The sequence below is a fragment of the Emys orbicularis genome, chromosome 17 (genome assembly GCF_028017835.1).
Source record: "Emys orbicularis isolate rEmyOrb1 chromosome 17, rEmyOrb1.hap1, whole genome shotgun sequence".
Taxonomy (NCBI): Eukaryota; Metazoa; Chordata; order Testudines; family Emydidae; genus Emys; species Emys orbicularis.
Genome location: NC_088699.1, coordinates 23,053,833 through 23,072,444, shown reverse-complemented (window position 1 = coordinate 23,072,444; position 18,612 = coordinate 23,053,833). Strand labels below are relative to the sequence as shown.

Sequence of the window (18,612 nt, the reverse complement as noted above, 5' to 3'; positions counted from 1 at the left end):
ATCATCCCAGCCAGGGCTTTCTCAAGCCTGACCTTAAAAACCTCCAAAGAAGGAGGACTCTTCTGGTCCTATGACTTCTGCTGCTACCTCTGTACTAATGCCAAGCCTGCTGCTCTGCTCCCCATTCTTCAACAACCACTCTGATGTAATCTTTTGGTTGTCTCACCACTCTCTGAAACTCAGTCTCTCAGTAACTGAACTCAACTTTCCTCATAAGTAGCCGCCTCCTGCATCAGCCTTGACAACTCCACTGTCCTTGCTGTCTACTTGCCTTGCAACCTCTCTCACCTTTGTAAAGTGCTCTACTCTGCATCCAGCTTTTTGTCAGTCCTGTTGCTGCTGATTTATCACTAAAATCTGTAGTAATAAAAAAAACGGGGGTGGCTTCTGTCACCCCAGTTTTTGCCATGGTTGTCAGTTTTAGGGTCAACATCTATAATCAGAGGAGAGGGAATGAAATCTTGTGCCCCATGAGGCTCCTATTCCTTGCTGACTGGTTCAAATCATAGAATATCAGGGTTGGAAGGGACCTCAGGAGGTCATCTAGTCCAACCCCCTGCTCAAAGCAGGACCAATCCCCAGTTAGATTTTTGCCCCAAATCTCTAAATGGACCCCCTCAAGGATTGAACTCACAACCCTGGGTTTAGCAGGCCAATGCTCAAACCACTGAGCTATCCCTCCCCACCCTTTAATCCTAAATCCTACTTTATGAGGAAGCTGTCAACCAGGAGCCCTCTTTATGCTATGTGGCTTCAAACAGGAAAGAAAACCCGTTTGTTTTGTGGATGTTGAGTTTAAAGTAAAAGCTGTCTTCTAATGTGACGGTTTTTGGTAAGAACAAGTGTTTCTGTTGCTTGGTATATCTCTCTGTTTTTGAGTAGGAACACTCCGCTTTCCCCTCCCCCCCCCCCCCCATATGTAAAATTTCGTGTTCATTAGCTCTTAATCTGAAAACCCAGTTATTAAACTGAGTAGTGTGTGCGTTATTTGAGCATGAAAAGGTATCTTGGATAATGATGCACTTCAGATGGAAAAAACTCGGTTTAAAAGGAAGCAGGAATGTGGCACATGAATGGAAGTCAAGAGATCCAAGTTCTCTTCTTACTCTGCCACAAGTAGTAATCTTAGGCAAATCACTTACGGACTCTGTTTCTCAATCATTAAAATGGGAATAATATATTCCCTACCTAATAACTGTGTTAAGCTTTATTCTTTATCATTTGTAAAGTGCTCCGGTATAGTGACGGATGCCATAGATGTTACCTACAAATGACTTTGCTCTTTTGCATTCTAATTTAAATGGCCCAACTAGGCACTGGAAGTAACATTTTGCAGGGAATAGGGAAATTAAGTACTATTATACAACTTGCATTGCTGTGTTGTGATTGGAGGGAGTTACCAACAGGACAAAATCCTTGCAATCTGATCTGACTTCTTTAAAAATGAGTTTCTATGCTTTGAGGAAAGTGACAGAAATCTTGGAGACCTCAAAGTGCAGAAACTGCTCTTCCCAGCATATAGGACTTTCCCTGTCCTTTTCTAATCAGTCAGACATAGGAATTGACAGGACTCAAAAAACTTCCCAGGCATGTACTGGCCAGAGGGCAGAACCTACCAATCATACCTTGATATGGAGAATGAGTTGGGTGCCCACCAATGAGCTTCCTGGGCAATACTTTAGTGAGAAGTCCAGCACCCACAAGGGCTGCTGGGATTCTTGGGGACAGCACCCCTGTATGGGCTCCATCTGTTTGTTAACATCTGACTGATAGGCACCTCATAAACTTGCTGCCTTTCCTGTCTTCATCTGACTACTAGAAGGGAGAGAGCTTCATCTCCCCACAAATCTATTTCTCCCCCTTGCCCCACAGAGCATTCTGGCAGCAGCAATGAGAGAGTCTTCCTTCAAAATATGCCTTTCTCAGCTTTCCCAAACAGCAAAAGGTGAAATTGATGTCTCATTTTGGTGTCACTAAGGCCCATATGGTTCTGGGTAGCAGCAGTGAAACTGATCAGAATTGTAGGTTGCACTGTGTTGGTTGGGAAAGCTCTGAGCAGGGACAGAGGCACTGGAGCTGTCTGCAGGCTCAGGAACAAATTGCATTCATCGTATGTTCAGGTGCCATTTGGAGGTTTTCTTTGCAATCATAAGGGCTGGCAATGTAATTTTCTGAGAACTTAAATTCAGTAGAAATTGATGGTGTGGGTTCTGTCACTAGCCATGACAAACTTCTCGCTTGTCAATGGTGAATGGAGTTTTCAAGCCATGATAGTGGTCAAACCAAATTAGTACTCCTAATCTGGTATCATATCAGCAGTTAGGATGCCAAAAGTAGTGCTTAAGAAGTACTATGCTGACTCAGTACAAAGCTTGTAGTAAACCTTGTTCAAGTAACTAGTGAGCTCTCGAGGGTATGATGGTAAATGGGATGGAGTGGGGAAGAGGATATGCTGTTAAGAAATTAGCAAGTGTCAATGCTGACAACCTTTCTAGCCCAGGTGCAAGCCTCCCCAGTGAAGGTTCCCACATTTGCAACTGGAAACCTGCTGGTATGCAGTGGAAACCAGAACCAACAAATAGCTTATTAGGGTTTTAATCGCTCTCTTTAAAAGGCCTTCTTGAGAGCTGGCCCTGTAAGAAGGTGCTCTGAGTGTGCACTGTTCTTGTAGTCCTCGGCTAGCTGTTGGCTATTCTGTATACCTGTCTGCAGCACAAATGTAGGTTGTAGATCTTTTAAGTCCTACTCTCCACTGCCTGTAAAAAGGCTGTGGTGAAGTTCTGGCAGCTATACAAGCAGTAAGTGTACAGCGAATGAGGCTTCAGTCCTAGGTTTCAAAAGAAGGCATGGGGAAAGAGGACTGTAACCTGCATAGAGTGGTGTGAGGAGCACTTCCAGCTGTTAGCAATATATGGGGAAGGTGCCTCCTGTATGTTTGGAGGAGGGCTATTGCCCATCTCCCATTGTGATCCGAATTCCCCAGGTTGGCTTCAGTATTTTGTTGGTTCCAATTTTCTCAAGGATTTGAGCTCTTGCATTTAAGTTCTGAATCTACTTACAATCCATGACCAAAAATCTAAGTAATATAACTTTGTCTTTGGGGTCTGGATTTCAGCTTAACTTTAGACAGATTCATTTTTGTTCCCTTTTTCTCAATACATCTCTTACATAGTGAGGTGGGCTTGTTCTTCAGAGGCAGGTAAAAATGCAGGAGACATCTGTAAAGTGCCCTGAGCCCAAAAGAAAAGCTTAAAGCCCTCTGACCTCACGTCTTTGCCTTCTTGGCAGAAGTTGGTTATTTATCCTGCTCATGAGATGAAATGTCTAAGTAAAGCTCTTGGGTATGTTTACACGGCAATGGGAGAGGATTGCAGCTAGGGTAGGCACATCCATGCTAGCCTTAGTGTCGCTAGTATTTCTTAAAAAGCTGTGAAGACCCAGCAGCCCGGACCCTGGCATGGACTAGCAATAGGAGTAGGGACTCCTGGTTCTGGGTGGGCTTGTGCAGCAACACAGGCTTCAGTGTCGGCTGTATCTTCACTGCTCTTTTTGGCTGTACTAGCTAGATTAAAGAGAGCATAGGTATGTCTGCCTGAGCTGCAATCGCCCTTCCAGTTGCCATGTAGACATACCATTCATCTGCAGGAATCCTGCCACCTTTCACTATTTCATTCTGTTTGTGGACTTCCCGGGGGATGTAGGAGCTACTAGAATGCCAAGATTTTTGTCCTGACAGATGAGCTAACCTTGCTGTTTTTGAACTCTTCTGCTGGCATGGCAGAATATCTGGGAATGTATGAGTTACTAGAGCATGTGCTTGTCCTTCCTGTAGCCAGAGCAGAGCAGAACAGCTGCGCTTGGAAACCTATGTGGCTAAGTGGGGCGTGCCTTCCAGTCTACAATTGTCCATTTGGTAGGAAGGCTTCAGAAAAGGTCCTTTATGGTGAGGACCTGAGTTGAAGCAGCTAGTCAAATGAAGTGAAGATGATGCATAAGGCCATGCTGAGGAACAGGAGAACAGAAAATAAAATACCAGTAATATTAAAGTCCTTCTCTTTGCCTCAGGCCAGCTCACCCTCCTGCTCTGGTTTTGTTCTGCATTCTTTCTCAAACTGAAATTAGCAGCGATTGAGCTTGAGGTTTGGGATTCTTTCAGATGCTGGACCCTTGGGCAGTTGTGTGGTCTGACTTGGGAGAAATTCTAGGGGGTTTTCACATGGGGGGCAGGGGGAGTAGTAACTAGTGCATACTAGCTAAAGTTCACAAGCTATTCTGCAATAACTCCCCATGTGGACATTCCCATTGCGCACTGAGTCCCTTTGTGTGCATTAGCTTAATTTACTTTGGAAATGCATTAACAGAATTTACCAGTAAATTAATCTTCTTTCTTCACCGAGCTAATCAGCAAAATAGAAAATAGCCTATTGCAATATGCAGTGACTCTGATTACAGTAGTTTTCTTTTAATGTGTCTGGTAATCCCTGCAGTAAAACTGGAGAAAGAAGCAGAGGAGGAGAGAATCCGGAAGCATAAAGCTGCAGCTGAAAAGGCATTCCAAGATGGGATTGCCAAAGCTAAGTTGGTGATGCGCAGAACGCCAATAGGAACTGACCGTAACCACAACAGGTAGAAGACCTAACCTTAAAGCTTCCCTGTGCTATCTGTATCCCTTTAACTGCTAATGGTCCTGTTAGGTGATCACCTCCTTTCTGTTGGAATAGAATGTTATAAATGAATATTTATTTAATGTATTTGAGATCTTTTGTACCAGTATGCAATGCATTACTGTGCATCGAGAACTTCGGGGCGGCCTACTGTAAAGCTAAAATAGAGATGAGACCATCTCCAAACTGCTGTAGTCTGGGGGACCTGCATCTCTGCGGGAGGGATGCATGACACTCAGTCTAACCCAGTATTTCTCAGTCTACTCAGGCTGGCACCCTTTATTCTAAATCAAAAGCTTTTGTGATGACCCCTTGCCCCACACTTACAATAAACTAAGAGTAAAAAATGTCAGTGATAACCCTACATAATTGATTTGTTTTGAGAGGCTGACAGGAAGTACTTCACCTTGAAAAGTAAGAGAGTGCGGGGGAGTGAGGGAGCAAGAGTTTTCTTTGCTTTAGGTTGTAATGCAATTTCAATTGCATAGTCTCCTGATTAGCTTTGTGGCCCGACCCAGTAGTTGAAACAGTTGGCTAACGTTATCAAACTGCTGGCTATAGTAGTTACCATTATTATCCTTCTCTCATTCAGACTTGGTGTATGGTAGACTCCTTAGAAAGAACTGTAGGATAGTTGTTTGTTCTTGCTCATGCTGCACTTCTGCTGAAGATATAGATGCATGCACATATTTTAAATGTCTGCGTACTTGTGTTCTCGCTTCTCGTGTGTGAATGTATATGTATTTTTTCTGTGCAACCCTTGTCCTCCTGTGGTTCCTGCAGTAATGTCTATGCTCTTTACAGATATTGGCTGTTTTCAGATGAGGTTCCTGGCTTGTTCATTGAGAAGGGCTGGGTACATGACAGTATAGACTACAGATTCATCCCTCGCCGCCAGAAGAAGGAGGAGGTGGTAGATGATGATGATGATGACTACTACCCAATGGGTAAGATCAGCCAACTTCTCTTGCATATTATCTTTTGTCACTAATGGATCCTCTTTGTTACTAGCTGGGGTTGGGGTGGATCGGCAAATGGATGACCATGTAACAGATCAGTAAAGGTGCTGTTCTTCAAGAGTGTCAGTGTGGATCCCACTGTAGATGTGCATGAGTCTCGTGCATGAGATCGGAGTCTTTTGAATAGAATTGTCAAGGGTTGTGCTTGTACCTCGTGCTCCTTATTATCCCATCTGAGGGGGAGCCATGATCTGTCTTCAGTTCCCTCTTAACTCTTGTGGCAGTCAGGTGGAACCTGGCATGTGTCCAACCCACTAATTCTTGGCTTTGGTTAAATTTTCTCAAACTCTTCATAAAACCTTCAGCACTTTTCTGATCCACTGACATCAGACTGTTGAGAATGATATTGACTAATCTTGACTGAAATAGTCATGGTCCGACACTCCCCTGCCCAGGGCTTCTGAACATGCTGGATTCAAAACCTTCAGGCTTCAAGCCCTGCCCATCCTGCAATGCACTGAATCTATTGAAAAACAGATGTGGGGGAGTGAGGGAGCAAGAGTCCCAAATACTGAGCAGATGTTTGGTGTGCCTTTAATTTGCCACAAGAACACGCAAGTCGTGAGATGTGTGGTTGAAGCTTCATTTTCTGGAGCAATTTATGAAGAGCTCTTCGGATTCTGAGAAGAACTCCAAGTTCTTAGTAGCAGACAGGGACTCCAAAGACCAGTACAGAGAAGATGGCACAGAAAAAGACTGGCCTCCTCACCAAAGTAGACTCAACCAGCACCACAGACACTATCAGCATCTCTGGTACCAAAGTGCAGCTCTGAGAGGGACTGCTGTGAACGTACAAGCAGACACACTAGGAAGAGCTCAGTGTCTTCCCACAAGGATGGACCTCCTAAAGCCTCAGGATAAAACCACAAAGCCCCTCATGGCGTTTAGGACTAGTGGTAAGAAGGAACCTGTGGCACAGAGTCTCCTCCGGCAACAACTCTAGCTCTGGTGACGCATCCCTCGGTGGCAACACCTACAACTGAAGATGTTTCTGGAAGATCCAGGACTGTCATAGGAGCTGATGCATGCCCCAGTGACAAGAACTCCATGTATCTCAGCACCACCCTTAGATGATGTCGATTCCTGCTCTCCATCAAATGTGTTCTCACTGCCTTCAAGCAGAGAATCCTCTACTTGGAGATCTGTGGTCAATACCACAAAGGCATGTCATCTCTCTCTGCAGGTCTCAACTGCTGACTCTTGTGAGGAATGGCACTGGACTAGCCAGTATCAAATAAGTCAACTGTGCCCTTATGTCCTATCACCATGGTCCTATTGAACTTCTGTGGTCTGCCATCACACACCTCTATAAGCCTGTCTCCACCGTATTTGAGGAAGAGATCGCTCTTGCCACCAGGATGTCTGGTCAGACTGCCTAGGCTAGACTATAAGGAAGACAGAACTGGGGGCAGAGCAACAACAAGGTCCTGTGTCATCACCAAAAGACATCTCATCTTCATCACCTGGTGAAGTGATATCGTCAGCATCAATACTGGAACCCGATTACTTCAAGTAATTCCAAGAGCTCCTATGAGAATTACTTAGATCCTGGAGAAACAGACGCTGATCATATTGAAAAAATATAAGTTGATATTTTGACAACTTTCAGTCCAGCCACAGTCGCTGTCCTCATAAATGACCAGGCTAAGGCCCTGTGGCAGATGCCTGACACAATAACACCCACTGTAAAATGGTTAGAGAAGCAGTACCCAATCCCTCAGACAGGGTTTGAATACTACTTTGCCTGCCCTAGCCAGGGCTCCTTATCTGTCTCAAAGGTACAGGAAAAATCCACAGCAAAATGTAGTGCCCTTAAAGACAAGGACCCCAAAAAGGCTCTACCTACTTACTCCTGCTTTTCTGCAACTGCAAGAGGCAAATTACTTTTTGAGCTGGGATAGAGTGACGCCCTTTCTCTTGAAACTCCCGTGTGACAACAGGAAGGCACCCAGGGAAGTAAAAAAGGTAGGCCAGTTGGTGGCAATTGACACTTCCAACACTATGGTCAGATCTATGGCCATGGCAGTGACAATGCACAGAACATCCTGACTCCAAGTATTGGGCATCCCTCAAGAGGTACAGGGTATGATTGGGGACCAGCCCTTTGAAAGCATGGAATTTAAGGAGCAAACAGACAGTTCTTCACACTCTCTTTTGAAGACTCAAAGGCTCCCTGGGGACTGTCACCCCAGCCTCATACTGTAAGCCGTACCAGCCTCAATCCCAGTTAAGACAACAAGCACCATGCTGTCATTCCAAGCAACCACCTGAGTGCCATGCCAATAAAAAGCTAAAGTATGACGGGGTCACCAGACTCCTCCTTCCTTGGCAATGTATCTCGCTCCTATGGCATGTCAGCAAATTTGACAGGATTGTCGGGAGCCTCACCAGATCCAGGTTAGAGAGCATGACTTTCAGAAGCCATCTCACCCCATTCCACCAGGGGTGATCTGCCATAACATTGTACAAATAGGTGCTAGAGGCCATTGCCCCAGCTTCCCCAGCCATCTTCAGGGACCCCTCTCATGAGAGCCTGCTACCAGCAGAAGTGGCCTTGCTGCATCGTCTTGGAGGCTGAGGAGCTGCCACCAGATTTCTGGGGAAGGGGCTTCTGCTCCCAGTATTTCCTTATCCTGAAGAAGAAAAAAAGGGGTCTTTGCTCTGTCCTAGACCTGAGAAGACTCAACCAAAACATATGCCATTTCAGGATGACAACTCTTGCCTCTGTCATTCCATATGTTTATGCTCAAGGCTGGTTCATGGCTCTCTACTTGCGTGATGCATCTGCATACTTCTATATAGCTCTCTATCTGGGCCATGGGAAGTACCCAAGATTCCGAGTGGGACCCAACCATTATCAATCCAGGGTATTTGCCCGTGGTACTCTCCACAACACAGTGTTCACAAAATCCCTGGCAGAGGTGGCAGAACTCTTGGGGAGTAAGGGAATCCATGTCTACCTATACTGAGATTGGCTGATCAGGGCTAGGTCACAGCAGGAGATGTTGACAGCTCTGGAGTACATATTTTCCCTGAAAAAAGAGCAGGAGTACTTGTGGCACCTTAGAGACTAACAAATTTATTTGACTAACACGGCTGCTACTCTGAAACCTGTCATATTTTCCCTGCTGTCCCAATTAGAACTCCTTGTGAACTACAAGAAATAGCCTGTAACAGCCATGCTGATGATAGTTGATCAGATTGTCTATGAACTCTCTCAGGGAGAGCTTACATGTCAGGGGTATGTCTATAGTGCAATTAAACACCCGTAGCTGGCCCGTATCAGCTGACTCAGGCTGCAGGGCTGTGAAACTGTGGTGTATGTATTCAGGCTTGGGCTAGAGCCCAGACTATGGGATCTTCTCCCTCGTGGTCCCACAGCCCAGGCTCTAGCCCAAGCCCGAACACTTCCACTGCAGTTTTTTTATAGCCCTGCATCCAGAGCCCTGAAAGCCTGACTCAGCTGACGTGGGCCTGCTATGGGTGTTTAATTGCAGTGTCATCATCGGCAGCGATCCCTCGATTCGAGGATGATCTCTACCACGGATTTACATAAGGGTCCTGAGATGTCTCAGGAGTCCAATCCTGGAACCACAGATCTGCCCGCAGTAGGTACAGACATTTCCTCGCAGGCCAGCTGCTGCTGGGAGAAAGTTATTTTTTCTTCCTTCTCTCTTTTCAGCTTTGAGGGCAAGGCGCTTCTCCTCAGAGCGGGCCACTGCCTGATGGAGGATGTAGCCCCATTGGGGTCAGTTGGTGGCTTGCTCCTCCCAGCTTGTGATGTCCACCTCAGTTTTCTTGAGAGACGCTTTCATTGTGTCTTTGCAGCATTTCCTCTGACCACCACAGGATCTCTGACCATGGGTGAGCTGAGAGTAGAGGACTTGTTTTGGGAGGCGAGAGTCTGGCATCTGTACACAATATCCAGCCCAGCGGAGTTGGTGCATTAGGATCATTGCTTCAGTGCTGGTGTTAGTGCAGCGATCTTCCCACTGGACGTGATGCTTCCGGAGGCATCGGTGGTGGTACCTCTCCAGACTTTTGAGGTGCGGTTGATAAGGCATCCATAAAGGAGTATAGAAATAACCTTTGTCTTATAGACCTGAATCTTGGTGTCCTGCAGTAGGTCACTGTCTGTTGGAGCAATTTCCTAAAGGAAGCACTTGCGCACTGGATTTGTGTTGATTTTTCTGCGTTTTGAGAAAGTTGGCTACCTCGGTAGCCAAAGTGCTCGACTGTCTCCAAAGTCTGACCTTTGTGCGCGAGGATGGCACAGTCATCAGCATATGGAAAATCAGTGATGGACGCCCTGAGGGGACACTTCAGAGACCAGGTCTGGGGCTGCTAGGCATCCAAGCATCACCTGATCAAGAGTCATGGTCCCTCCCGAAATCCTATAAAAACTTGTCAGCTGGACCTGGAGAACATTTTGAAAGGAGGTTCCCTTCTTGACCCCCTTCCCTACAATGACTCATAGCAGATGCTTCAGGGACAGACTGGGGTGCCCATCTGAACTCTCTAGACGTAAGGAACCTGGTCCCAGTGCGATTTGATGCTGCATATCCATGTCCGGGTACTCAGGGCCATCTGGCTAGCTTGTGTGGTGTTCCTGCACTGCAGAGCCCTGCAGCCCATACAGATCTCAATGGACAACATGTCCACAGTGAACTATGTAAACAGGCAAGGATGTACTCTCTTCTCTCCTGTGTGCCAGGAAGCCATCAAACTGTGGACCCGGTGGTATCCCCATGGGATAACCCCATTGACTCTGCACATTGTAGAAGCCAGCAACAACTTGGCTTCTTACACATGCATGCAGGCCCTTGAGTGGGCACTGCAGATGTCCATCATAAAGCCAATATTTCACCAGTTGAGGGCTCTCTTGATAGACCCATTCGCCAGACAGGACAGCACCAAGTGCCCAAACTTCTGCTCCAGAGTGCATGAGCATGGGCTTGTTCACCAGATGCCTTCCTGCTCCAGTGGACTCCAGGCCTCCTATACAGCTTTCCCCCAATTACCCTGGTCCCCAGGCTATCATCTGGTGGGACAAGACCATGCTGATCCTAAATAGCTCTTTATTGGTAGAGGCAATTTTGGCTGTCAGACCTTTTTCGCGCTTCTATTCTGCCTCCTATCTGTCTCTGTCTGTCTCCCGGGATGTGAGATCCCAGCTCCACTGCCAGATATTGCAAGGACTGCAGGTCTGGGTGCACCTGACTGCTTGGTTGTTGGCTGGCTGAGCATGACAGACTTCTCAACAGGTTCAAGAAATCCTCCTACAGAGCAGGAAGCCGTCTACTAGGAAGACATACTTTTCCAAATGGAAACAGTTGTCCATATGGGCAATCCAATATAATCTGGACCCAACTGAGGCTCCAGTACCAAAGAGCCTCCACACGCTGCACTTGAAACAAAGTCGATTGGCGTTTAATTCTATGCAAGTCCACCGTGCAGTAGTAATGATATGTCCTATTACAATACCTCACCCACCTTGTGTCTCTAATATCCTGGGACTGACATAGATACAGCAACGCTGCATGTACACTTCAGTACCGTCATACTTGCTCTTCTCACATCAGACAGTACTGAGACTCCTCACAGGCATCCTGCGTACTTATCCGTTTGTCAGAAATGCGACTCTTTTGAGGCATCTCAACATTGTTCTCCTGAAACTTATGGAACCTCCATTTGAGTCACTATCAGACTGTTAGATACATCACCTTCCATCACCTTCCCATTAAGGTGGACTACTTGTTGCCATCACTTCAGCATGGGTCAGTGAGTTCCATGCCCTCATGGCTGGTCCTCCGTACAAAGCCTTTCACAGGAACAAGGTGATTTTAAGACTGCATCTTAAGCTCATCCTTAAGGTGGTCTCAAGTGTTTAATCTAAATCAGTTAATCAATCTACCAGTCTTCTTCCCAGAGCCACACTCAACATTCAGAGAGAAGAAGCTATATATTCTAGGTGGTTTTCAGAGCCTTGCTCTATATTATCTTAGCAGGACCAAACCTTTTATGTGTTCTCCTCATCTTTGTGGCTATAACGACCCATTGAAAGGTCCAACCATCTCATCACAGAGAATCTTAAGTGGATCATGCAGTGTATCTCCACCTGTAATCAGTGAGCCTCTTCCCTCCAACTGTCAACAAACGCTGCCTGTGCTCTCATGGAATATCTTCAGTCTGCTTTAGAAACATGCCAGTCTCTGAGATTTGCAAAAATAGCAACCAAAGTCCGTAACCCACTGACTTGTTACACATTTCATTCTTGACATGGCCGGTTGGTCTGATGCCATGGTTGAGAGGGTAGTACTGCGATCTTTGTCTAATGTTGTAGGCATGCCTTATTCCCACCATTTAGATTGTTCTTTTTGCCAGCCACCTACAGTGGGATTCACATTGATGTATACTCAAAGACTGATTGGTTATCCTACAATTCAACATTTCAAAGAACCAGTTAGTGTGGATCCCACAACCTGGCTTCCAGCCACTCTTTTCAGAGTCCTCCGCAGCATGGGCTTTGAATTGCAAGGGAACTGAAAGAGGGCCACAGTCACCCTTGCCTCGTACAGGAGTATGAGGCGGCACAGGGCATATGCGGTGCATGTGCACGTACAGTGAGATCCACACTGACTACAACATATCTCTCAGAACCACATAGACCGTGTGGTAAGAACCCTGCTACATAAAAGCGCTCCAACAGAAAAGAAACAAGATAAAGGTGGGCTGCAACTGCCAGGATTCTAAATGAAACCAGAAATGAGGGGTTTGGGCCTTGTAGCTATAGAGCCTTTCCTGCGACTGCCCTAACTGAAGAGAACCTCAGGCTACTACTTCACATCTCCATACACAACTGCCTATACCAAGGGTGGCCAAACTTACTGACCCTCCGAGCCGCGTACGGTAATCTTCAGAAGTTCGAGAGCCGGGCGCGCCTGTTGGGGCTCAGGGCTTCAGCCCCACTCTTGCTGAAGCCCTGAGCCCTGCCAGGCATCCCCCCACAGGGATGAAGCCCCAAGAACCCCCTCCCGTTGGGCAGAAGCCTGAGATCAACCACCCTGCCACAGGGCACAAGCCCAGAGCTCCGCCCACCAAGTCTGTTGGGGGGGAAGGGAGGGGACAGACACCTCCGCAAGCTGCACTTTAACTGTAAAAGAGTCGCATGTGGCTTGCGAGCCGCGGTTTGGCCACCCCTGGCCTATACATCTCTTGGCTCCTTTTGATAGCTTGAACGTAAGTATCTGGGACTCCTTAAAATAGCCACAGTTGGACTGGCCATTGCCTAGTGGCAGCCACTGTGCGGAGGTGGCTACTTCAGGGGTCTGGTTCCCTGATGCGAAGCTGCAGAGATTGCTGCCATTTGCCTTCAGGCTAATCGGAGATGGGAGGGTAGCACTGAAAGGAAGGTGCTTCCATTTCACTGGGAATCAAGTATCCTCTGCCAACTTCAACTGAATTTCAGTCATTCAGCACTTCCTTGTTTATGGGTTGGTAGATGCGGGTTTGCTATAGAAATGGCTTATTCCTCTAACAGCAGTGCTTGGCCAGAGGGGCAGTTGTGCAGAGCAATTCTGTCAGTTTCCTCTAGTCCTCCACAAATGAGTAGCTATTCCATGGACTCTTCCCTCCCTTAAATGTTCACTCTTCATTTCCCTGGGAAACTACTAGAATGCATGTGTTGCATCTTCAAGGAGGTCCTAAACTAATTGGATGGTTTGCTGCTCTTAAAGATTACATGTAACACCTAAATTCTGATGTAGAGAATTTGTGCCTGACATTGCTCTCTAACACCTTGTCTAACAAGCGACATGAAATCCACTTGAAGTGGTTTTTCTTACAACAAAATAGCTCTGGTATATCTACACTGCAGTAAAATACCTGCGGCATGGCCATGGCTGGCCAGGGTCAGCTGACTTGGGCACTTGGGGCTCGAGGCGTGGGGCTAAAATACGTGTTGTACACGCTCAGCTGGAGCCCGGGCCCTGAAACCCTGCAAGAGGGGTGGGTCTCAGAGCCCAGGCTCCAGCCTGAGCCTGGAAGTCTGCATAGCAATTTTTAGCCCTGCAGCCCCAAGTCAATTGACCTGGGCTCAGACTCCGTGCTGCAGGTTATTACAGCGAGATGTACCTTCAGGTATGTCTACATAGCAGTGTAAGCCTAATCTCCCCCTTGCGTCCCCACACCAGTTGTGTTAACCTAGGGCTCAAACCTAGGGTCCCAGGACCCTGCAGGGCTGGAGGGTCCAAGCCCGTGTTAAGCTGGGACATAGGGTCCAAGCCCTATTGCTTTCCTGTGTGCACATGGCCCCAGCTTGTCTCGGGTCTCAGAAGTCTTCTACATGTATCCCAGAGTTCTTTGGGGCAACTTCCTGAGTCCTCTCTCTGTGGACAATCTGTGGAGCCGTCTATTGCACTCTATTGGAGTGGAAGCCACACATCCCTTTGCAAACTGTAGCAGCTCAGATGAGCATTAACCCATTGTCTGCTGAACACTGGTCTGCAAGCGCACTACCAGGGAGCCTGCAGGGTTTGCAATGGAGACCCATCCGAAGAAGCTTTTTGCAAAGAGAGCTGCTTTCAGGTTATAAGAGCACAGCTAGATTTTGGTGCATGCTGCCCAGGCACCCCTGCCCACACAGTCCCGGGGGGGGGGGGGGGGGGGGGGGGGGAGAGTGCAGCGGGGACGAAGTGGCTGCCCTGTAGGAAGGGGGAGTAGCAGAGCTCTCAGCACAGCCAGGGGAGGGAGGGCTGATCCCCAACACTCTGGCCACTTCCCTTCCCTGCAGGGCAGCCGCTTGGTCTTCGCTCCGTTCTCTTGTGCCCCTGTCCTTCCTGGGGCTGCGTGTGTCTAGGAGTGAGGGCAGTGAGTGGGAGCCAGCCCCAAAACTTCCCTACAGCCTCCCGGGTTCCCTTATCCCCACCTCCCTGGGTGCGGTGGAGACAGGGCTAAGGAAAGCCCATGGGGTGCTGGAGCACACTGCACCCAAGTCTGGGGGAAGCCCTTCACCTCTCTGCAACTGGCAGCAGCCAGGCTGGGGGGGGGAGAGGTGTTTTTCCTCTGAAACCTACATTTTATGTCAAACTTGAAAACAGACAAAAATAAATAAAAAGCCAACTGAACAAAAAGACCTTCACTGAACATCCCATTTTAAAATTAAGAATTGCAATGTTTCATTGTAATAGTTTGACAGCCCTAGAGATTGATGTGCTAATTATCCTCAGACAGGTGCACATGGGCGTTTTCCTGCCAATATGACTCAGCCTAGAGCTGGAGAGCCCAGTTCTCAAGTTAGATGGTAGCTCAGTATAAAGCCTTCTCGAACTGCAGTCATTCTACTCAGGCCACCACCAAAGGAGCTAATTATGCAGTTATCTACTCCTTGATCCTTATGGCACCTGAGTCCCATCAGTAGCACCTCACATTTAGGAATCGGGGTGGGCAGTAGAGTTTTCCCACCCTGATGCATCTGAAAAAGTGAGGTTTTTACCCACGAAAGCTTATGCCCAAATAAATCTGTTAGTCTTTAAGGTGCCACCAGACTCCTTGTTGTTTTTGTAGATACAGACTAACACGGCTACCCCCTGATACTTGATACCCACAGTGAAATGCATTCATAGGGCTAGAGTGCCCCTAGCCGCTCTGGGATAGGTGTACTTGGACTTGCATCTGTGCATTACAGCGTGGAGGCCAAAGCCCTAGGTTTGAGCATGGATCAGAAAATCCTTAACCTGGGGTTAAAATGCTGTGTAGACGCTCAAGCCCCGGGTTTCCTGACATGGGTCAGCTGACTTGAGTCCCACTAACCCTAGGCTTACATTGCTGCGTAGACATACCCTTAGATACCTCTTTACATCAAAGTGTAGCTCCTCCTTTTTTGGCATACATCCCAATGTGAACAGCACAAATGCTGAGACTTTCTATTGTGAATTCACAACGATAGGAAGAGAGCATTCCCTGAGACACTTGAGGGTTGGGAAGGGAGGGAAATGGCATTAATGGCTTGGCTTATATAGTGTCAGAAGGGTAGCTGTGTTTTTTATATATAAATATATATATAAAAATTTCACCTATAAAGCATATAGGCAAGGATTCTTTGTGTGACTGATGGAATTGGTGAATATATTTTCATAGCATGCACATACATACAGACTTGAAATAAATAAAAGGTCAGTGAATGTTTATGCCCAAATATCTAATCATTTCAAAGGAATTGTATACTGGAGTTCAGTTGGAAAGGAAAGACTCTGAGATTTGTACATTGTAAGGGTGGGATGTATTTGTACTTCAAAGCACTAGATGGAGTATCTGGTCAATATATACTGAGAAAAGAGCCTTTTGTAAAATTGTAATAGATGTTATTTCTAATGTCCCTTTCTTGTACTGTGCCTTAATGATACCTTTGTAAATACCAGGATAGTAACTGACTGAAGCATATTCACTGTTTGATTTAGTTTCTTTATGGAAAGCAAATTATAGGGCTCCCTGGCCAAATACGTGAAGAGGCTTACTGAGCAATTTTGCCTCCTTTGCTGTCTTACTACCCCAGCAGCAGTCTGATATAACCATTTTAACTAGTCAGTATAGCTTTTGAAGTAAGAAGTTGAGATGCGACCATGAATGAGTGTGCGTTTTAATTTTGTGTGAATCTTTTACAGATAAGCGAAAGAACATGGCTGCAGGTGGCAGAGTGAACACTCATCACAGATCCATGCATGTTACAGACATTCCGATAGAGACCACTGTACCCAAACAGGGACAGAACTTATGGTAATCTACTTTCTCATGGATGCACTTTTATGCTCATAACCAGACAATTGGGTTCAGTAAAATTTGCTGGACTACTTAGTGTGGTCCCAGAAATGAGGTGTCTCAATTTCATAAGAGACATGGGGTTCTGATCCACCTTGGTGTTTTATAAAGACCAGTATCTAGTATAAAAGGGAGCTGTAGATCATTTCCAGTGGAAACAATTGAAGTGTGGAAAGCTAAATGAACATCTTTAAGGAGTCAAGTATCAGAGGGGTAGCCGTGTTAGTCTGAATCTGTAAAAAGCAACAGAGGGTCCTGTGGCACCTTTAAGACTAACAGAAGTATTGGAGCATGGTATAAATCAGTATGGAGATAACGAGGTTAGTTCAATCAGGGAGGGTGAGGTGCTCTGCTAGCAGTTGAGGTGTGAACACCAAGGGAGGAGAAACTGCTTCTGTAGTTGGATAGCCATTCACAGTCTTTGTTTAATCCTGATCTGATGGTGTCAAATTTGCAAATGAACTGGAGCTCAGCAGTTTCTCTTTGGAGTCTGGTCCTGAAGTTTTTTGCTGTAAAATGGCTACCTTTACATCTGCTAGACACCTTTCCTAGACACCACAGTACAAATAAGCGATGGCCCCATTAACACCACCCTATACCGAGGCCTGATTGCCCTGGAGAGGTTAGTGAAAGGCTGATTCTTTGTCTCAACTGGCTGCAAGGGGAACTAAATCCATACAGACATCGAAGCCCAGTACCAGTGCCCCACTCTCCCTACCAGTCCTGTTATCATACAGAAATCCTTAACAGTACTTGCAAATCTGTTACAAATTAATGACATTGAGCCCCTGGCACTGTCCTCTGTACTAATGCCACCAACACCAGGAAGAATTATACCCTCAGTACTGGTATTCAATGCAGTGCAGAAGAACAGTCAACATCACCTCTAGAACAGACATACTCCTCCTCCCCCAGTCCCTCCGCAAAAGAATAAATGGACACAAATCGGACATCAGGAATGGTAACATACTGGCTTTTGTAAGTGAATACTTCAATCTCCCTGGTCATTCTATTACTCTTCACTCTCAAACTTTCTCCAGAATCAAGCAGAGACCCTTTCCAGACATCCATCCCCCTCTTCCCCTCCCCAAGGATTCCCTGAGTTGAGCAACTCCCAGATCATCCTCTCAATCACCAACAGTCTTTAGGGCTGCCCAGAGATCTCCAGCAAAACATCCTTACATCTCTTGTCAGACATCACTTTGAGCCATAGCACTGTCTCAGTCTTATCCATTTGGCTTTACACCCTAGTCTTATTGGGCATTCTGGTCCCACTTCTGTAGGAGATGCTCCTGTCCCTCTTGCTTCTACAAATGGCCTAGGGTCCACTGCACCAACTAGGTCCATGACTAGCCCACTCAGTGCAGTAGACCTCAAAAAGGGAACGAGAGAATGTGAGGAAAGAGGCAGAGGCTCAGGAGGAAGATTGGAAGGAAATGACTCCAAGATCACAAGAGACTCCTCTCAACCCTTTCTCCCCCACTTCCCCACATGATGAGATGGGGACACTGCTCCAATTCCACCTCCTAGAAGGACCTGTTGTTGTCAGGAGTTGCTATGAAGGGTAGCAGACAATCTGGACATTGAATTATTTGTAATATATATGTTTTCTCTATTCTGACCTCCCAGGTATATTGGCAAAGCTCATAAATGGAGTCCTAGGTTTAAAACAAACAAAAGGAAGTATTTCTTCACACAACTCAGTCAAACTGGAACTCTTTGCCAGAGGATGTTGTGAAGGCCAAGGCTATAACAGGGTTCAAAAAAGAACTAGATAAATTCATCGAGGATATGTCCATCAATGGCTATTAGCCGCGATGGGCAGGGATGGTGTACCTAGCCTCTATTTGCCAGAAGCTGGGAATAGGCAACAGGGGATGGATCACTTGATTGCCTGTTCTGTTCATTCCCTCTGGGGCACCTGGCATTGGCCACTGTCGGAAGACAGGATAGGGGGTTAGATGGATCTTTGTTCTGACCCAGTGTGGCTGTTCTTATGTTCTAAGATTAGACTTGTTTAAAATTGGCATTTGAATTTACAGCCATCTATCCCAAGGGTTAGATTCACTAAGTTACAGCCAATTAAGTAAACTGAAAAATCAGTCTGATGTGCT

The 18,612-nt window shown here is 46.5% G+C and overlaps 1 protein-coding gene across 1 annotated transcript in view; it reads left to right on the top strand.

Annotated features, from left to right (window-relative positions):
- The window catches only part of BAZ1B (bromodomain adjacent to zinc finger domain 1B), a 75,847-nt gene that overhangs the window by 34,462 nt on the left and 22,773 nt on the right, over window positions 1-18,612 (top strand). Inside the window, exons 8-10 of the mRNA XM_065418141.1 lie at window positions 4,488-4,626; window positions 5,469-5,611; window positions 16,345-16,456. Coding sequence (XP_065274213.1) covers window positions 4,488-4,626; window positions 5,469-5,611; window positions 16,345-16,456 — 394 coding nt within the window. The remainder of the gene's footprint in view (window positions 1-4,487; window positions 4,627-5,468; window positions 5,612-16,344; window positions 16,457-18,612) is intronic.